Source organism: Mastigoproctus giganteus, chromosome 6, assembly GCF_048544385.1.
Source record: "Mastigoproctus giganteus isolate SK-2022 chromosome 6, ASM4854438v1, whole genome shotgun sequence".
NCBI classification, from domain to species: Eukaryota; Metazoa; Arthropoda; class Arachnida; order Uropygi; family Thelyphonidae; genus Mastigoproctus; species Mastigoproctus giganteus.
This window is the reverse complement of record NC_143580.1, coordinates 5,796,097-5,816,459: the sequence shown is the minus strand read 5'-3', so window position 1 is coordinate 5,816,459 and position 20,363 is coordinate 5,796,097. Positions and strand designations below refer to the sequence as shown.

Here is a 20,363-nt window from a genome sequence, read left to right as displayed (position 1 = left end):
TGAGGAACGGGCTCAGGATGGGATTACGCTACTGGGAGTTCATGGTCAATTAATCTGTTTGATGGTCGAAGGAACAATTGTTCAAATGAAGTACGGGGTCAGAGTGTTTCATGATTAGGCTAAGTTATGATGGATACAAAAGAAATCCGGCTTTGATCACTCTCTTTCTATTGTTTTGTTTTTTTGTTATTTTCTTTCTCCTAGATGTCCCAATTAAAGGAACATTGGTAAGCCTTTTTCTCCTTGGTTGAATGATTGATTAATAGGGAGATTCAAGCATGGTCTTCAGGACGACGCTCTCTTTCTGTGTGTGTGTGGAAGTTTCCACTTTCCAATGCCTGGAGTGTCACTTGCGTGTTTTGTTTTTCGAGCTCTCTTTCGGTGAAAGCTGCTTTCATTTCAAGGATAGTTTCTTTATTGTCGGAGTAAGTATCACTTTTTTGTTTTTTCTTATTCCCCCCCCCCAGAGGCATTCTTTCCTTTCCCACCAGTAGTGCGGTACGTTCAGGGAATTCTTTCCCCCCTTTCCAAGCGAGTTTTTCCATTTCAACAGAATCGTTACTTATAGCGACGCCTCCAGAGATGATGGATGACCCGTTTGTTTACGGAAGGGACGAGTGTCGCAAGTTTTTAAAGGGATAGCTTTCTTCATTTAGGACGGTGGGCTGCTTTCACTTCCATATTGCATTCTTAGTAGGAACTATAACTGGTTTTGTGTGATACGAAAAGTATTTATTAGAATTCTAAAACTTTCCAATCCACACCCATTCAGACATACCAGTGGTGATTCTCATACACCCAGAAAAATAAAAAAAAAAGGTGTGGGGATCCTTGCAATTCGAATACTGGTGGTAATTTTCAAATATGGTTAATTGAGCTTTCGTTAAGCGAGGAATACACATAATTAGAATGGACAAATGCTGGTTAGTGACTGAAAGCTAACATTGTGTGGATGATTGTGTCACTGTAGCAGTTAGAATGAAATTTTGTCAATGATAAATTAATAATTTTGGTTGCTCAAATTTAGAATTGCACTACATAATTGCTTATTAATCTTTCTTTTTTTATAGGGAGATTCCGGAGGGCCTCTTGTTCTCACTGACAAAGGTCGGCGGAAATGGTTCCTTGCTGGAATAGTATCATTTGGTTACAGATGTGCTGAACCTGGATATCCAGGGGTATACACGAGAGTATCAAGATATCTGGAATGGTTACGTGATAACACCGACATTCCCGATAGTAATAAAAATAAAACTTAAGGGTTAGCAAACTGACTTCAGTGATCTTTGACCAACTTATAAGTACTCATGTTGTATTTTTAAATAAATTTTTATTAAATTAAGGATGCGGTTAAATGGATCTTGGAGAAAGTGTATACTAGTAATAAAAACTATAATTACTAACTTAAAAGCATCTAAACCAGAGGTCAAAAACCTTTCAAAAGAGGAATGGTAAATTCGTTCCAATGTCGAATGTACTAGAATCCTTGAAGTCTGGAGTACAAGCTAGTAATATTTTTCTAAGATAAAAAATTTTGTTTAAAACGATGCCTACCTACCTTTGTGTAGGTTTATTTTACTTTTAAAAAATAGTGAACACAAATTAAGTAATTTAAAAAAAATTCATTTGGAAATTGCAGTAAAATAATAAAGCTAAATGAAACAAAATTAATTAATTTAAAGGTTAGCTTAAAACACCTGTAGACCTGAATGCCTGAGTGTTCCCCTTCGGCACCAGTTATCAACCACTGATGTGAATGCAATCATAAAATTTTAGCGATTAGAGAGAAATTATATACAATTGATCAAGAGGTTGATCACATTACTCACTTATTGGTCAACGGGCGTTATTGAGATAACTTGGTCATGATATTGCAAAAAAAGTTTCAAACTAGAAAGGTCAGAGGATATTTATTGGTACTGTATCTGAAAAGAAACAAATGTAGTTGGTCACCACTGTTGAAAAATAACCACGCAAATTTTCTAGATTTGAATGAAGTTAAGTTGTAAAGTGTTTACCTTCTAATCACTTTACAAATATCATAATTAATAATTTTCTGTTTATTTTCATGATGAACTGGATTATTTAGATTAATCGCCACGACAGCAAGCCTAGGGGGTATGAATATGTGCGTTCTACAACCGTTTTGTCTACTTAAATGGATGAAAAATTCAAGTTAGTGTTAGTATTAATATTGGTGATACTGGGCAAGGAAGCCAGAGCTCTGAATTTCTCCAAACCATCGGCATCAACTACCTTGGAGATAAGTTTATTAATTAATAATGAATTAATAATTTGCCTCCATTAGCAATTGTTAATAATTTGAACAACTTGATATTCAAATTATTAACAACTCGCTGGTTAAATGAGACTTTCTGTAATTCAGAAAATAAAGCGTATCCGACAAACACGTGAAAACGCCTTTAAAAATGACACCTATCGTGGTGAGAATCCAATCTAAGTCTGCCCAACACTTATGTGGAAGCCTGCATACGATTGTACTATACTGTGTACAACTGTGTGGTACTACACTTAGGGTAGGTAGAAAATGAAAAAGGTCTGGAAGTAATTGTGCAGCCAGATAGGAAATTTTCTGAGCAGTGCAGAGAGAGAGGCTGCCAGATAGGTCATGGGGTGTTGTCAATGATATACAGGAATTATTCTAGTAGGGAAAAGGAGATGACTATCCCTTTGCATAAGGCAATAGTCAGGCTTCGCCTTGAGTACTGCGTACAGGTCTGGAGGCATCATTTTAGGAAAGATGTGGTGTAGCTTGAGCGAGTATAGAGAAGGGCAATAAGATTGGTGAGGGAAACGAAGGGGGTCTCTTACCAAGAAAGGCTTAAGTTCTGCAAATTGCAGCGTCTGGAGACTAGGCACCTGCGAGGTGATCTGATCGATTCTTCTTCTTGCAGTAAGTTGACAGCTTAAATAAATTCAAGGTGGAACTGGACAAACTTTTAGGGGGAATGGATATGTGAAATGTTTTTTTTTTTTTTTTTTTTTTATGCCTGAAACTAAATAAGCTTGCTTTCTTGCATCACATGCCTCTACTAGTTCTAATTCTAAGGATTAGTATGCAGCAATAAATAGATTTGAGGTAGATTATCTGAAAATTAATTTTAAAAAAATTTAAAACTATTTTTTGTTGTTTACATACTTATTAAATATTATATATATATTTTTTCAATTCAGTGATTTTAATAGCTACCGTAATTTTAGATGTTAAGTGTAGCTAAATTATAAAAGCAAAAAGAAATCAAATAATTTTTTTCCATGTATTATTTAATTGCGATTCACTGAAAAGAAAAAATAGGTGGCGCATTGCACATTATGTTGCGTTCAAGAAGCTGTGATTTACTTCATGCATTAATGCATTTTGTACGTTATAAGTTAACATATTTGTGAGTAAATTTTTAATAACATAAAGACGTAATTTACCTTTTCTTCTTTTATGTGGTAAGTGTATAATAAAATATATTATTTATTAAGTGTTATATTAATGCAATTTTAAAAAATAAAAGCGATTATTAATGTGATTATTTGCAAACAGACTTTTAGGGCTAATGCAATTTTAATGTAAATCTGAAAGCGATTGCAATTTTTTACAGCAGGAAATTTAAAATATTTCTAGCTGTGAATATCGAATCGTTTCCTCATAAAATTTCCTCCCTTTTCGTAGAAATCATCTACAGTAATAGAAAAGCCAAAAACCTCTAAAAATACAGAGGTTGTACACGAAATAATTCTTGTAATTAGACGTCTTTTATTAGCTTTTTTACATAAAATTCCTTAACTCAGTAGGTAGTTCGCAAAAATATAATAATTGTTCATGTTGATAATACAGTTCAGTGTTCTCTTGGCATGAAGTTAAATAAATAACCATAGAAACGGTGGAAAAAAAATATACAACCGGGAAGCTCGCAGCTATTTCTTCAATCCCTATTGGATTGAACTTAGAAGTGAAGTTTGTAAACACTCGACGTAGATTGTCTGGGTGGCATTTTCTTAGAATTAACTGCGACTCATAATTCTGATAAATGTTCAGAGAATACACAAAAAAAAAAAAAATACTGTTTTTTCGGTAGAATCTTTCAAACACCTCATCCAGTGAATGCATCCTTCACTTGTTTAAGTCATAGATTCGATGATGGTCGACTTCGTCTGCAGTTGATGTGGTTAAAATCCAAAATGGCCTCTTCTTATAACCCTGGTGTCCTCAGAGTGTAATCTATAGGACTCACGAATACGTGCCCTTTCAATACAGCAAGCAGTTGAGAATCTTCTGGACAACTTCAGTCTTTTCGCATATGTGATCAATTGTCCTTCCAAGCAAAAAACCAAGGAAGCTTCACACATGTATACTGTACATATGGCCACGAGTGTCTTAAAATCAGCGCGTTCTTCAAGATCTTCGAATTTTTTCGTATATCCACGGCAGGTACTGGGTGACTCGAGTATATACTCCTGGGTATCCGGGTTCTGCACATTTATAGCCGAGAGACACCACACCAATGACAGTCCATCGATCGTCGTCTGTTTTCACTACCAAAGGACCACCGGAATCGCCCTAAAATTATTTTAAAAAATTAGTACATCATTTTGCTATTTATTTTATTTTGTTTTATGAAACAGTTAAGCAATTTTTGCAAATTTTACTGACAGCAGAAGCAGAATAATAATTTCTAAAAGGTAATCAAAGAATTGTTAAAGTTTTGAGTCGGGCAGTACCATATCAGTAAACGAAACTTTTTGTAAGTCTAAGGTCGTGTTCAGAATCCAAAGGTACCCCCAACAAACCTTACTTTTGTCAAGATGGGACCAGATGATGCAATTCAACTGCAGAGAGCATTACCCTTCCCTAATTTTTTCGGAGATTCAGTAAATCGATACGATCCCATTATGATGGGGTAAAATAACCTGCACCAAAGCATTTTTATTATTATGCTGTCAGCTCTTCTTGGCTCTGATACAAACCACCCTAAATGCCAGCATAGATAAGATGAAGCATATACCGATGAATTCGGCCACAATGTATAAAAACCCACAAAAATGCCCCACATTTCGAGGGGATTCTAACCCCCCCCCCAATCTTTTCGACACTTTTGCAAGAATAATCTCTGTGCTAGTATGATAATCTCTGTGTGATAATCTCTGTGCTAGCCTCAAGAATGAAACAGTTTGTTACATGCTCTTTACAGCCCATCAAGAATTAGCCTTGAAATTTATTCTTGGTTGATCTTTATCAGGGGAGAGAACTTGGAAGTCGCTATGGAGACAGAGTTTGTAGTGTTAGGCTTCTCATCAAAGTTGCATCCCTCCACGGCCTCGTAAACTGGAATTTTAAGGGACATGGGTATTGGATTTAGATCATGGCACCATATTTTCATCCTTTATTTTTGTTTATACTAGGATCTAGTGGGGTTACCAGGAACAAGTGGTGGCGCTGTTATAGAATAATGCCATTCCCTTGCCTTATAAGGTGAATTAAAGCATAGGAATTCTCTCTTCTTGTATTTTCCGAATTGTAAACTCCTCTTACTCTGTATGGCACCCCCGAAGAGATAACAGAAAACGTATTTATTTTTACTTTGTTTGTACTACAGGCCTCTGCTTGGACCAAAAAAAGAACTCAAATCCAAAAGGATTTGAGTTATTTTTGGTCTTGAGTTCTTTCTTGGTTTCTTTTTGAATTTGGATATGGTGGTTCCAAATATGGGCCTAATTTCCCCAGAGCACCAATGGTTTGTCCAAAAATAACGAAAAAGTAAATATACAATAATATTTAAATAATAATATACAATACGTAAACACTCATGAATCCTTCACCCAGTACGCTCCTGATGAAATATTTATCAAATAAATTTATCAAAAAAATATCGAACAATTTGTCAAAAAAATGTGTTTACGTAACATAGAAAAGTTTATGTTTATATTTAACTGTTTTTCGTGTATTGTGCTGAATCCAACGATATTTAGAGCCTGTAGGATTTGTATATTAAGTTTTAATTTATTATTATTATTAATATTATTTTATTTATTTATTCATTTTTACAGTTTGCTATGGCCACCAAACAAGATGTAGCTTTTCTCCATACTAGTTCTGCTATACTTGTCTATATTACAGATTCAAAGCAGGTGAAGCATAACATCGTTTGTGGCATCAATTTTTGCAATGCATATGAAGCCCATTTTGGAATGCCTGCCTGTGGGCGAATAATAATAATTATTATTATTATGATAATTACTATTATTAATTAAGAGACGTTGATGGCACCTCATTTTTGGTGTGGCAGTTGCATGCCTTTTGCTGTACCTCAAATATGAAGAGAGCCCGTCCACAAATTCATGATTAATGTCACTTTTGTATGTGGGAAGTTAGCGAACAGCATGGAGAGAGAGAGAGAGAGAGAGAGAGATTCTACCATGAAATACAGTCAATGGTAGCAAAGACGGTGGATTGAAGATATGACTGATGATTATGCCTGGTCGGGATGATAACATTCACCACCTGAAGTGGATTTTTTTTTTTCTATTTAATGGTGATTTCTTAGCTTTCAGCAAAGATTGCCATTCAGTTCTCTGCAGAAGCTAAATATTGTTATAAATCTGATATTGTATAATTGCATATTTATTGTCCGTTATTTTTTGGGAAAACCGCTGCTATACGAAAATTAGGGCCATATTCGGAATCAGCCTATCCAAATTCATCATGAAACACCAAGAAGAGCAAATAAATATGGCCTTTTTTTAAAATTTGTTACATAGTGTTACAGATCAACAGAAAGTATATTCAAATTTTCAATAAATGCACCATTTCCTTTGTTGTTGTTGTTAAGGTTTAATGGCGTAAGAGCTGGTATAGCATATTACACCACATTATCCTTTCTGCAGTGTGAACATGCTAGTACGTCGATTCTGTGAATTCCCTGTCCCGATAATCATTCACTCGCCCTCTCGGGTACTACAGTGGATATATAATCCTTCGACATGACCTGAGTTCGAATCAATAACGCGAGGAATTTATTTTTATGGGATTTTTTTCCCAACGTGGTTAAGTTAATCCGGCCTTTCGTCCAGTAAACCAAAGAAAACACGCAGTTACATACATAATATATAGATGCCTTATATCCTTAGTTGCTTTGGCGCTTACCTAGTCATTCAGTACGGTTGGTAAGTCTAATTTTGTGATGATTAAGAATTTTCCAATACCCTAAATTTTGAACATCTCAAATTTAATCTAAAGTTGCCCGTAGGACTCTTGCATCTGGTTGACCTATGCTGCACAGCCTGCTTTGGTTTTTTTAATTGTCAAACACGTTGCTTTAATCTTATCAATTTTTACTTCAACCTTTCCTTTTTAAAAACTGTATCTCGGAACAGAATTTAAAAATAATCCTTTTTATTGTTTCCTTCTTATACACCAGGATTTTCATGGCGTTGAAAGCAATCCTAGTCAGTTTTTTTACTCGTGTTGAACTAGTTCAGACCGTTACATTTCCAGACTAAACATACTTAGTATGGTTTTCTTTCCAACACTACTCATTAAGAATTCTGAATAAGTCAGAATATAAATATGGAAGAACAAATTTAAAAAAAAAAAATCTTAACAGGAATGATTATAACTGAAATTTAGCAAATTTGGGGCTGTGGTTGTGTTCATAAAATAAACAAGGATAGTCTGCTTAATCCAGACTAACTGGTTGGAAAAACGCTTAAGATAAAAAAAAGTTGATAACAGAAAATTAAAATTCTTGAACCGTAATCAGTTATATGATGTCAACAAGGTAGGATGTCGGAGCATGTAGAAGTACACTCAGAGATTGAGACAAACAGCTGGCATGAGCATGATGTTAACCTTGTAGTATTGCACGTCGGAGAAAGGAGAGTCAGAGATATTCTTCGAAATTTGCTAGCTAAAAGCCTCAAATGATAACAGCATGGCAAGCAGACATAAGAAAGAAGGAATTTAAAATAATAACAGGACATCTGTTGTGTTAAGGACAGTGAGAAACAGTCAGCTTTCATTTGGGACAGAAACCGCCATTGAAGAGAAGTGAAACCCATGACAGATTATTTAGTTAACTCTTTCAGCTGAAATTTTTGAGGAAAAAGTGGAGGTCTTCAAAGAGATTAATTTGACTGGTTAATTTTCAAAGTAATGGACTGAGAATTAAAATTCTCAGTCCATTACAGTTTGACTAGTCAACAAAAGAGAGACAATAGCATTTTAAAAGATAGCTGCATTATCAGTAGAATGTCTGCTGAAAAAAAAAGGTTCATCCGTATAAATGAGGTCAACTGTAATGCCTTTCTGGAAGTAATCTAGTAGTTTATAACGATGGAGAATAAAAGAGGATCAAAAGGTGATCCTTGCGGGACCCGCACCATAGTAGAGTGTCAGAAGGCATGGTATTCTTTAAAATGACTATTTTCTATTGGCAATAAGGTAAAATCCATTTTTGGTTGCCATTCAGTAATTTCATAAATGAACTTAGTTTATAGATTTTCCGAAGAGTGTGAACACTTTATAAAGTTTTCTCAATGTCCATGTAAATAATGTCGACTTTCCTTGCTTTTTGAATGACACTTGATACGTTCACAAAATACAGCAAGGTATGAACTAGCAGATTTGCTCTTTGAAAAACCGTATTGTATTGAGAAAAGGTAGTGAGAATGGTGAGAAAGGGTTAGTAGATAATTCTTCCAAAAATTTAAAGAGATCTACATTAATCAGACAGTTTTAATCGATGATAATATCACACCTCATAGGGATTACCTGATGGAGAAACCTAGACTGAACGTACAACATTTATGAATTTGCATGCACAGTAATAACCAATTTTATTCTGTTGTTTGATTTTAGGAGCATTAGCGACTAAGGCTATATTGCATAAATTACGTGTTCTGAGGTCGATTTTCTGTTTACTGGACGAAAAACCCGAATTTGATGGCGGAAAAAACAATGCTATCTTCACCTGAGACCGACTAACTCAGCCACATTGTGAAAAAGGCCCATAAAAATTCCTCCCTGAATTCATCGATAGGATTGGACCTCAGGTCTTTTCCGCCCAGTGTAGGGGAGGACGATGATCCTACCAACTGTGCTACCCACGAGGGCAATTTAATTTCGACAAAAATGCTTTGAATGATTATGAAATTACGATTAATTCCACAAAATGGCATTATAACCTCAGATTCTTATGAAATACTGGTCATATTAATTATATGTATATTATATGCAACGTTTATCAAAAAAAATTACAATTTTGTTGACACGACATAGTTCTGCGCACAAAAATAGATGAAAAACATTTTTCATGGCTTACCAAGCATGCATCTTTTCCTCCTTCTCTCAGTCCTGCACAGAGGATGTGGTTAGTTCCTCTTACGAGAAACGCTGCCCCCTTCACGCGGGAATAAGCTATCGAACAGTCTTCGTTGGACACGACGGGAACTCGGACTTCGTTCAAAATTGGAGAACTCGTGCCACCTGGGAATGATAATGCATCAGTTTTTGCTAGATTATAATTCAATAAATGTAGGTGAAGGGCTCTTATTTGTCTGTCGCTATTGGTGACAGACGGGGATGAAAAACCCCTTAACTCATTTCGATAATTACCATTTAAACTGCAAATAATGATGTCAGAAAATTTAAAGAAAGAGATTAACAGGTTCACTTACGAAAAGAGGTATCGCCCCATCCGGCTACGGTGGCAATGCTGCCCACGAAGCTGTCCCTTACCATTTCTTGTGTGGGAAGACAGACAGGTGCTATCTTGTCAGTATAGGACACTTCGGCAGAGAGTTTCAACAGTGCCAGGTCATTGACGAAGCTGTTTCCCGTGTAATTCTCATGCAGAGTCAGGGAAGACACTGAAAAATCCTCACCCGTATCCAAATAGTGGGAACCCAGCCGGACAAAGAAAGAAGATGCTGGCCTTAAGGGGTAAAAAAATAAAAATCAATAAATTAGACCGAAAAGCACACTAAAAGCGAACATACACTAAAAAAATTTAAAAAAATACCGTTAAATGTATTTTTAAATACTTTACAATTAATTATATTTACTCCAAACATGGGGTTCCACAAGTCTCTTATTTGGGTCCTTCATGAACAGTTCGGATTATGATGCATTTGACTTAAATTATTTCTAAGAATAGTCATTGTACACATCAAGCATAGCCTTTATTTGTACTAGCTATGAGAGAGCGAAGTTTGCACTTAGTGCATCGAGCTCATATTGTGGTGGCACTGCACCACGAGTTGACTTGGAGTTGCACAAATCTAAATAAAAGGAACGTCTCCATTCATCTACATGCTAAATTTCGTTTAACATGGAGATGCATATTACTTATTGCTTTTTAGTTAGTGTATACTACCACTCAAAACCGACCTTCGATTACAGTTGGAGTGTCATTGGTGGACAGGTAGGCATTGTAATGACCTGAACAACCCAGTGATGAGATATATTCACAATATGTGAGGTGCAAGATGGTGTAATAATAATTTAACAGTAGACAGGAACAGCACCACCAGTTGCCGTCTTGTCTGCATTAGCACCTAATAAAGACAATCCAATAATCATAACTGCTTGGAAGTCCATGAGATCCTATCCGTTGCTCATTGTGATGAACTGATTTGGGTATTAGTCAGGCTCGCGGCTTTATAGAGCTTTCATGCACACGTCACATACCATGTGACTTCTTCGATTTACGCCGTTTTGCATAGATTGTCTGGTAGTACGAGAGCTGTTCAATACAGAATGATCATAATTTTCCATGAACAACCGTACTGCTTGCTATTTCTAACTGAGTGTGGAATTTAAGACCAGACTAAGTTGCATCACATAGCAACTGCGCAGTTGACTTGCGCGCACATTCGGTCAAGTTTATGCTGTTCAGTTTTGCCTAAGTAACAATGGACGTGACACGTCAAGAAAATATCAGCTGAAGCGTATGAAATGTTAAAAGAGGCTTATGGTGAATCTACGATTCCATGTTGCACAGCTTTCAGGTGGTTTAGAATGTTTAAAAATAGATGTGATTCATCCACAAAATCCGTTGGGGTCCTGGAGCTCCAACCACCGATGTCGCCAGAGAAACCATCACTGCTTCTGTAATCGTGAGAGAAGACGTCGTATAACAGTAACGCAAGATGCAGAGATATTGAGAATATCAGTAGGAAGCACTCACAGTATGCTCAGTGACTATTTCCATGTGACATGTGTCTGTGCATGCTGGGTTCCAAGACAACTCACACCTGATCAACAGCAAGTTCGCATGAAGGTTTTTCAGGAGCTCCAACGGATGGTTACTGAAGATGGTAAGGTTCCGCAGAAGGTGATACGGCAGATGAGACATGGCTTCATCATTTCAACCCAAGCAAAAAAAAGTAAGCCAAAAAAAAAGCTCTGGGCTTGCATCATGGCCAAAAGAAGCAAAAGTTTTAGCTTCTGTAGGAAAAGTTATGGTCATCTCTTTTGTTTTTTTAACGTTCAAGGAATGGTTGACCAGCATGTTGTGCCATGTCATACGACTGTTATGGGACCTTATTACAGAACTTTTTCATTATCTACCACCCTAACTGTGTGATACAACACTTAGAGTGGTAGAAAATGAAAGAGCCCTGGGAGTAATTGTGCAATCAGATATGAAGTTTTCTGTGCAGTGCTGCCACAACAGGTCATGGGGTATTGTCAATGATATATAGGAATTTTGCTAGTAGGGAAAAAGAGGTGATTATCCCTATCTATAAGGCAATGGTCAAGCCACAACTTCAGTACTGCGTACAGATCTGGAGGCCTCATTTTAGGAAGGATGTAGAGTTGCTTGAGCGAGTACAGTGGAGGGCAACAAGATTGGTGAGGTGGAGGGAACGAAGCGGTCCTCTTACGAAGAAGGGCTTAAGTTCTGCAAATTGCAGAACAAGAGGCTAGGCACCTGCGAGGTGATCTGATTGAGTTATATATGGTCTCGAATGGGTTGAGGAGAGTCAATTCTGATGGGATTTTCCTCTTGCTCAGATTACTCACTTAAGGGCGCATAAATTCAAATTGAGGAAAGATAGTTGTAGAATAGATATGCGGAAATTTGCCTTTATCCAGCGGATAGTTGATTGCTGCAACAAACTTCCATCTGTGGTTGTGGAAGTTGATAGCTTAAATTAATTCTCATACTGTCATCGAATACTTAGCCAGCATTAATGTCAAATGTGTTGCTCATCTGCCCTACAACCTTGATCTTGCACCCACCATTTTTTTATTTCTAAAGTTAAAGAAGGAAGAAAGAAAGACTGGAAACGTTTTCCTCTGCGAAGAAAACGTTTCCAGTCGTCAGCAGAAGTGGTAACGACATCAGAGACGATTCTCAAACTCATGTCAAAAAATGGCTTCCGCCATGTTTTGAAGAATTGCAGAAATGTTGGAGTAAGTGCATTTCATCAAAAGGGTAATAATACCTTGAAAATATGGATGATTAATAAAGGTGTTGTGAAAAAAAAAAATTATGATCATTCTTTATTGAACAGCCCTCGTAATAAAGTGGCCAGGCAGTGTGTATACAAGGCATACAGCCAATCTGCAATAGGACAGATTGTAAACAATTCCAAGAGAAAGGTGCGCAGAATTATGCGCAGTTTCATCTATTTAACAGATGATTACATACCATGCACTGTCGAATCAATGATGTGCAAGTTGAGATAATGAACATCTAAACATGATTAAAAAATAAAATTTTACTTACAGGATGACGTAGTTATTGATGAAGCAATGAGCTGCACTGATCACATAGCGACTGTTAATCAAAGTGCCCCCACAGGTGAAATCGTTAGGACGGGACCCTTGGAATCTTCGAAATATGGCCACCTGCAATAATCAGTGAAGTTAATGAGTTATATACCAACCACAGTGATGCAATCGAGCAAAGTTAATAATAATTGCAATGACATAATAAGAATCCTGTATATAAACAACATGATTTATACTGCATATCATATTTGTATTCTATATGCAAATATCGTGTGCTGCTCTACGTTTCAAGCGTTATATCCTGCTCATCAGACTTCGTGTTTTGTTTTTTTGTGCGCGATGAATATTCGCCTTATGTAATACGAATTCGTAATTTCCTTCCCTTAGATTAAGCCTTTCTGCACGGCTTATTTGTCTACTTTTTCCTTAAACTGTCCACCCATCTTATTATGCACGAGCAATGAAACGCTACCAGCACAGAGTAATGGATCAAAAACAAGTAAAATATCCTTACGTAACTGTGACTGGCAGAGTGTAAATATTTATCTCTTTATTATTTAGAGATCGTACAAAGTTTATTTATTAGCTTTAGGGTATTATATTTAGACTGTTTTGACCCTAGGAGCACAAATATTACTTCTTTATATTATATATATTTTTTATAAAGACATTTTTATAAATATATAAATGCATTCATGAATTAATGCGTACGTCAAATCGGACGTTTACTATTTCTCAAAAGTTAAGGAGCAAACAAAAAAAGCATAAATGGAAAATATTTTATTAGATCATAATATTTAATATGTCTGTATCTTTCCTAGAGTTCGGACCTGGCACTGAACGATTTATGGTTTCTCTACAGGATAAACAAGAAGAGGAACCTCTCCTTTACGTTAAACCTCTTCTGGACCCTCTCCTGTAGCAGGCATCACTTATTGAGTTCTCGTTTGTAAGGATTCAACTAGACCCGTTAAATAGTTTCTATCAAGATTAGGCTATTCTGAAAACAGTTGAGCCTGTAATTCATTTAGGTTTCGTGGATGCTTTTGTCTGCTTTCCAATTTTTAAATCTCTATAGAGCTAAATCTGATGACTTGACGGGCCAATTTAAATACCTTGACATTGCCTCTCATGGCAGGTTAAAACAGTAGAGTCCCTCTGAATTGGATAATTGCCATCCTAGAACAAGAGTATTGAAATCACATGTATCCTCAAATTTTCAATAAAAGGCGCAACCTGACCATCTGGAATGTTTGCGCAGTCAGCCTGATTCATCCTGGTTGATATTTCAAGTAAGGGACCCACTCAATAATTCTTCGTTTACTGAAATTAAACGAAAAAGGATCACTTAGCACAGGGTTCTTTAATACCTGCCATAATGCTCACTCTGTTTCTGTCCCCAATCAATAAAATTTCCCCTTAAATAGAGAAAACGGATAAGGGTGAACGTTTTTTTTTATTATGAAAACCCCAAAGACGAAAAGTAATAGAGCCTATAATACTTAGTCCGGTGCGTGGGTTGATGAATGGGAAGATGAGAGAAGATACTTGTTGACATAACACTTGCATTTCTGTACATTGTAGTTTTTAGGATACACGCGTGAAGGAATGTTGTTCCAGGAAACGGAAGTTGAAGGAATAAATGAGGAAGAAGAAAAGTTGGTTCTGTAGGCAGTTTGACAGTAAAAGGATGATGGCTGGTTGCTGTACGAGTTCAGACTGGTTTGGAAGAAAGAGGGAGAATTATAGAAGCCAATTCAGAAGAGCTGAAAGTATCTATAGAAAAGGCATGCAGCAGAAACTGAACGTCTATGAGACAGAGAGTGGAGAGACTTTGTAAGAGATGGGTCATTAATTAATTAACTTTTGAACGAAGTACAGAAGCTTGAGAAAGATGTGGGAACAATATTCTATGGTAGGGAGGATTTGAAATTTGTACAGAGTGAGTAGTAATTAGGTAGGACAAATAAAGATTTATTAGTATTTAGAAGAAAAGTGACACCGAGAGCGAAAGAGAAAACCCAGTTCTTTAGATTCAGGGGAATCAATATTTGTAATGTGCTTATGTCAAGAGAGAGAGATTAGAAGTCAGAGTAATCCCTAATAGAGATATGGGATCCTGATTAGAAATTTGAGTATCGTCAAGCATAAGCATAAGAGTACTTTTTGCCAGATATAATACAAGATTGAATTTTAGAATGATCCAAATTAATTAAGTTAGCTTTACCCCAACTGATGGTCAATTTAAGGAATTGGTAGCTGATATTCGAGAAGTTGAAACTGTATATAAATAAATATTCTGTTTATACTCCGGGACGACCAAACGGTCAGAGGAGTTCACAATTACAAGAAACAACACCCTATTCAGCAGTCACGGGCTTGAACCCCGGTCACTCAAGGTACGTGTACTTATGCACCCGCGCGCCTGACCACTAGGCTACGGCGGCCTATGAGGGCAAGGTTTCTCTAACTGGAAGATGGAATACAATGTGCTATCATCAGAAATGTACTACCATCAGCAAAACTATGGGATTTCCACTCAATGGAAGACGGTCATTAATATGAAAGAGAAAAAGAATAGGAGAAAAAACTGAACCTCGGGGAACACCAGCATTAGTACTGGGACCATCACTTGCAGTGAGCGGTCAGAGAGAAGACTAGATACCAATTACAGAAAGACGGTTGACAATCCGCAAGATGGAAGCTTATTTAGAAGCCCTTTATGCCAAAGACAATCAAAAGCCTTTGAAATGGCAAGAGTAGTTACTTGAGTTTCGTAAACTTTTCTATTTAATTTGTCCATGGATGGGTAACATAGGACAGTATCACCAACGGACCTACTCTGACGGAATCCGTATTGGTGATCATTGATCAGATAGAAAGTTTCTATATTTCTAGATGGAGGGTTTCTAGACGTTGACAGTTAATGGATTTCTCCATTACTTTAGGAAGCGTAGAGGTAAGTATAATGGGACGATAATTGGACGGGAGGGATTTGTTTTCCTTTTTAGGTACTGGCTGGATATGAACAAATTTCCCAGCAGAACGGAAAACACCAGTGGAATAAAAAGGCGACACCGAACAGGAGTAAATTCAGGTGCACAGGTTTTGGAAATAAGTGGGAAAATACCATCAGTACCTGGAGCTTTCTTAGAATCAAATTTGTTCAAGATTCTTCTGACATCCGTTTAACGGAAGCCCAGAGTAGACATTGAATGGCGTGTACTGGGAATGGTAGGAGGTGGTTTACCAAAATCGTCAATACAAGAGTTAGAAAAAATAGGATGCAAGCAGGTCAGCTTTATCTTAAGCTGGAATGACAATATAACCATCAGGTTTTAATAGATGTGGGAGCAGAGATGGGCAAAAGTTGCGGCTAGTAGCTTTGGCAAGAGAGACCACAACGCTCGACTACCGATGGGACAAGTAGGCGAGTTTTCTATTCCTAATCTAGTTTGGGCTGATTAATAACTACTTTACAATTATTGCCAGCTCTGGTCTAGGCAAATGGTGAACCTGGTGATTTGGATGCAAGTCAATTGCGATATTCAGCTTTCTTTTCTTGAAGAGCTTTAACTTATTTTTTGGAAAAAACGAAGTTTAGATAAAGGACGAAATTTTAAGGCGGAGTCTGGAATAAATGATTTCATCCCTCCAAGAATAATTTCGATCTGAGCAAACATTAACAGCAGTTGATTTAAAACTGTAATCCAACAAAAGAAATGAAGAATGGAAATCTCACAGGTAATCCCATTTTGAATTCCTGTAATGCTAAATAACATGAAGTTGAGAATGACAAGAAGAGAGAAGCTACATTGAAGAAGCGACACCATCACTAAGTTGTAATCTGAAGCGCCGAGATGGCCACTCACCTCGACTCTATACTTGGATGGGTTGTTTGTGAGAAAAAGATCAAGAGGCTTTGTGGTGTACTGTTTGGCATTATATAAAAAATCAACTTGTACATGCGCAATATACAGTTTGAACCAGAAGTCAAGATAAGTCAACAAATGCTTGTAAGTTGATCTTGTGCAGCAAGTAAACTGTATTTTATTGTCTTCTTCAAATTGTTCTGACTCTTGATTCATGATGTATAGGATTTTACATGATATGAGCACATAGATACATATACAAATGGATAGTTGGAAGGGCGCCCTTAAGATTTTGGTGTCCCGGACTACTGCCAGTCTTGTCAGTATCTCGGCACCCTTAACTTTTTATCTTTAGTGGTTTATCACTTACCATCCAAGGCCAGCTGTGTGGTCTTGCTTCATCACCTCCTGCTATGAACAAATTGTATGGCTGTCGACCGCACGCTGTAAAATATTTTGTTTATCAGAAGATAATTCCATGAACAACATTGAAATGATGTAATACTATTGAAATATTAAAAAATACTAATAAATTTACACAAAATGCTCAATATTCTAATATATATGGGCGAGTCAATAAAAAAGTGAATTTTAAGAATGTTTTATTGTCTCACCTGTAAACAAATAGGTTCCATACACTCTTATAAGTATAATTAGACTTTAATTGTAAGACGAGAGCATGGCGCAAGAAATCCTTACCGGGATCTGATGAAGTGTCCCGTGATGTTGCAGGCGTTCCGGAATTCATCGAGGGCCTGACTGGTTGACGTTGCTCACTATGGCCATTGTTATATGGTCGAACGTTAGGTCTTGAGGAGCGGGAGGGCTTACCACTAGGATTACGTCCCCCAGACTCTGAGCGAGAAGACTCGTTTGATCTGTGGGATGTGGGTTTAGAAGAGGGAGGACGTGGTGGGTTTCTTTCGGAATTCGATGGGAAATATGGACCATTGGAGTTGTAGTTGGGTCGTGGAGGATGCTCTGCTAGAGTTTCACGAGGACTGGAGTTGTAATTGCGTCGTGGAGGATGCTCTGCTAGAGTTTCACGAGGACCATCGTAAAATTCTTCTGAAACTTCAGCGAATAGAGGAGACCTTGTGGAAGTTGTGCTGCCAGAGGCTTTGGATTTTTCTTCGGGCACAGGACAACAGACGAAGTCTTCCGATCGGGTATTACAGTCATTGCTGAACTGGTTGCTGGCCACTGATTCTCTACAAAATCTATCAGCCACACAGAGACCCTGACGTCCGTCCCTTGTGTGACATCGTTCAAAATGACGGCAGAACGCAGTCCCTGGAATACCAAAGAAAAGTCACTTTCAGTAAATCTTTGAAAATATACTTTATGTTATTTTCATATCTTTGAGAATAATTATAGGTAAGCATCTTAAGAGACCTCACCTAAAAGTAAGAACAGCAGCCTCAGAGCAGACCAGGAGGACCTACAACCAAAAGCAGACATTCTAGTCAAGTTGCGTCCTGAAAAAAAGAAATACAATTAATTCCATATTTTTCTATCGTCTATCAATGTATATCTACATACCTAGTTTATATTAATATTTTAATATCAGAAAAGACAACTACTGTAGTATCTCTCTAAATTTGCGACATTTGTAATGACGAGGTCCGCCAAAAAAGTCAAAACTTGATCATGTTCAATGACACAATTGGTGGGATTACCGTCCTCCCAACACCCCGTGGAAAAGAGCTGAGTCGTGTCGATGTCGGGTGGAATTTTTATGGGTATTTCCACAACATGGTTGAGTTAATCGGTCTCAGGTGAGGGTAACATAGTTTTTTTTCCCAGAAACTCAGTTTTTTCATCCAGCAAAAAGAAAATCAACCTCAAAACACACGCAATTTACAGACAGTATACACAGAGCAATATAGTCTTAGTTTCCGATACTCCTAAAAAAAAACTCTATTACAATACAATATCATCCACCTTAAAAAATTCACCAAAATTCTCCAACAAAATCCATATGTCCCTTCAAAGTCCCATTCTATCACATTAATATGCTACATCATGTTTTCCAATAATATTCTCACTGAAGTTGATGCATACAAAGCCATTACTTTAAAAAGCACAGCCGTCCCAAGAAATAACACTGCGAATAGCATTTGAAGAGTCCCATATTCGACATTCAACTAACGATCTCTATAACGCCAGATGTTCTAGAGAATAGTTGGTTGAATGGAAGCAAGGGCTCTTCAAGGAGAAAACGACTTCTTTTCCATGGTGTTAGTAAATATTGAGGCAACAGCACCTAAAATCACGATACCTTGAACAGATACCGTATTAACCAAATAATGAGATCACACAGCTCAACTACATTTATTTATTTATTACATTCCATAAAATCCTTTCCACTCCGAGAGCAAAACAACTTACTTTGGAGTACCGTTGACAGTGGTCTTATGGCTCTAGTAAAAAATTTTCTGTTTATACTCCAGCATGACAACCAAGTCAGTAGAGTTTACAATAAATCGTCAATACAAATATTTATTGTATTTAGTAGTCACGGGCTTGAAGCCAGGTCCACTCAAGGAATGCGTGCTATGCACTCTCGCTCCTGACCACTGGACTACGTCAGGTCAGTGTTTGCTAACTGGTAAACATCTCTGAAACGTCTACCAAAACGTGATGAGTAAGAAATTTTAAGAAATTACGTGATGAGTAAGAAACTCTGGGAATGGGGGAGGTGTATAGGTGCACAGGAGAAATGGTTAATCTATAGACATGAAATTTAGTCAAAAGATCCCTAAAATATTCCAAATACGTTCTGAAATATTGGAAAGGGTCTTTTTTTGGAATATCATCGGTGGATGAGTTGGAATAAACTGGAAGAATGTTTTTTATTTAAAGTAATGCAGCACTAAGGTACCTCGTGGCAAAGTGCCTCCAGAATATGAGACTGGAACACGTAATAAAATTTTCATATTGCACAAAATGAGGTCTATGCAATACGTGCACAATATTTTATAGGAAGTATGCTGACATCATGTAGTATTTATTTTTTTAACAGTAATACCCAAACATCCAAAAATTTACTTCCATTTATGATAACTCGAAATTCTAGGAGAGAAAAACAAAAAAGAATTTCTATTGGCTGTTTTTTATTATTTTTATTTTATTTCCGATAACTGCTGTTATACCACTATTATAGCCTTTCTACATGTTGCTATTTCAAATGATGGCCGCACAATATTAAAAAAAAAAAATGACTGAAAAATCGTTGATAAATTTTGCAAGGTTCGTTAGTTCTACGCATGCCTGTGCACCTTTCTAATTGTGCGCCATAAGCAATACTGCTAAGAACTTACCTGAGTTTCGAGGTTTGTCTTGTTGGATGAACGCTTCCTCAAATCCATCGGTTGTTCTCGTAGGTTCTCCTTTCAACTGCCACTATCTGACTCCTCGTGAGAGATTTGTACACGGTTTACATCCGGGGAAACACCCCCCCAAAAATATGATGAAGTTTGTGACCAGAAAACTCTTGCAAGCGTTTCCAAGTAAGTGATAGTGATGCCCAGATCGCCCGAGGGACTGGTTCACGGTCACAGTCGACGTCGCACGTGAAAGAGAGAGAAGAGGAAAAGCGTGTCACGTAATTTGCCAACCCCCTCTTTGCCTTCCCCCTTCGAAGGCTTAATGAAAGGCAATAAAGACGCTGAAGAGCGGTACACACGACAGCAGGTTAATTTTGTGTAGGGTTCAAGGAATACCTTATTAAAGTGGGTAAT

At 37.2% G+C, this 20,363-nt stretch overlaps 2 protein-coding genes across 2 annotated transcripts in view; one reads left to right on the top strand and one right to left on the bottom strand.

Moving 5' to 3' along the window:
- Positions 1–1,342, top strand: part of LOC150083856 (clotting factor B-like) — a 39,698-nt gene extending 38,356 nt beyond the window's left edge. Inside the window, exon 13 of the mRNA XM_090375449.1 lies at positions 1,071–1,342. Within this exon, the coding sequence (XP_090231575.1) occupies positions 1,071–1,259 (189 nt within the window). The 3' untranslated portion in view covers positions 1,260–1,342. The remainder of the gene's footprint in view (positions 1–1,070) is intronic.
- Positions 1,343–3,789: 2,447 nt separating this feature from the next.
- LOC150083855 (clotting factor G beta subunit-like) lies at positions 3,790–20,023 on the bottom strand. The gene is made up of 8 exons (XM_090375818.1): positions 19,944–20,023; positions 18,021–18,098; positions 17,320–17,913; positions 16,991–17,064; positions 12,744–12,865; positions 9,685–9,941; positions 9,330–9,493; positions 3,790–4,570 (listed from the first exon to the last, which is right to left on the bottom strand). Exons 2-8 carry the CDS (start codon positions 18,079–18,081, stop codon positions 4,406–4,408), a joined length of 1,437 nt encoding a protein of 478 aa, XP_090231944.1. The 5' UTR covers positions 18,082–18,098; positions 19,944–20,023; the 3' UTR covers positions 3,790–4,405.
- Positions 20,024–20,363: the final 340 nt, after the last annotated feature.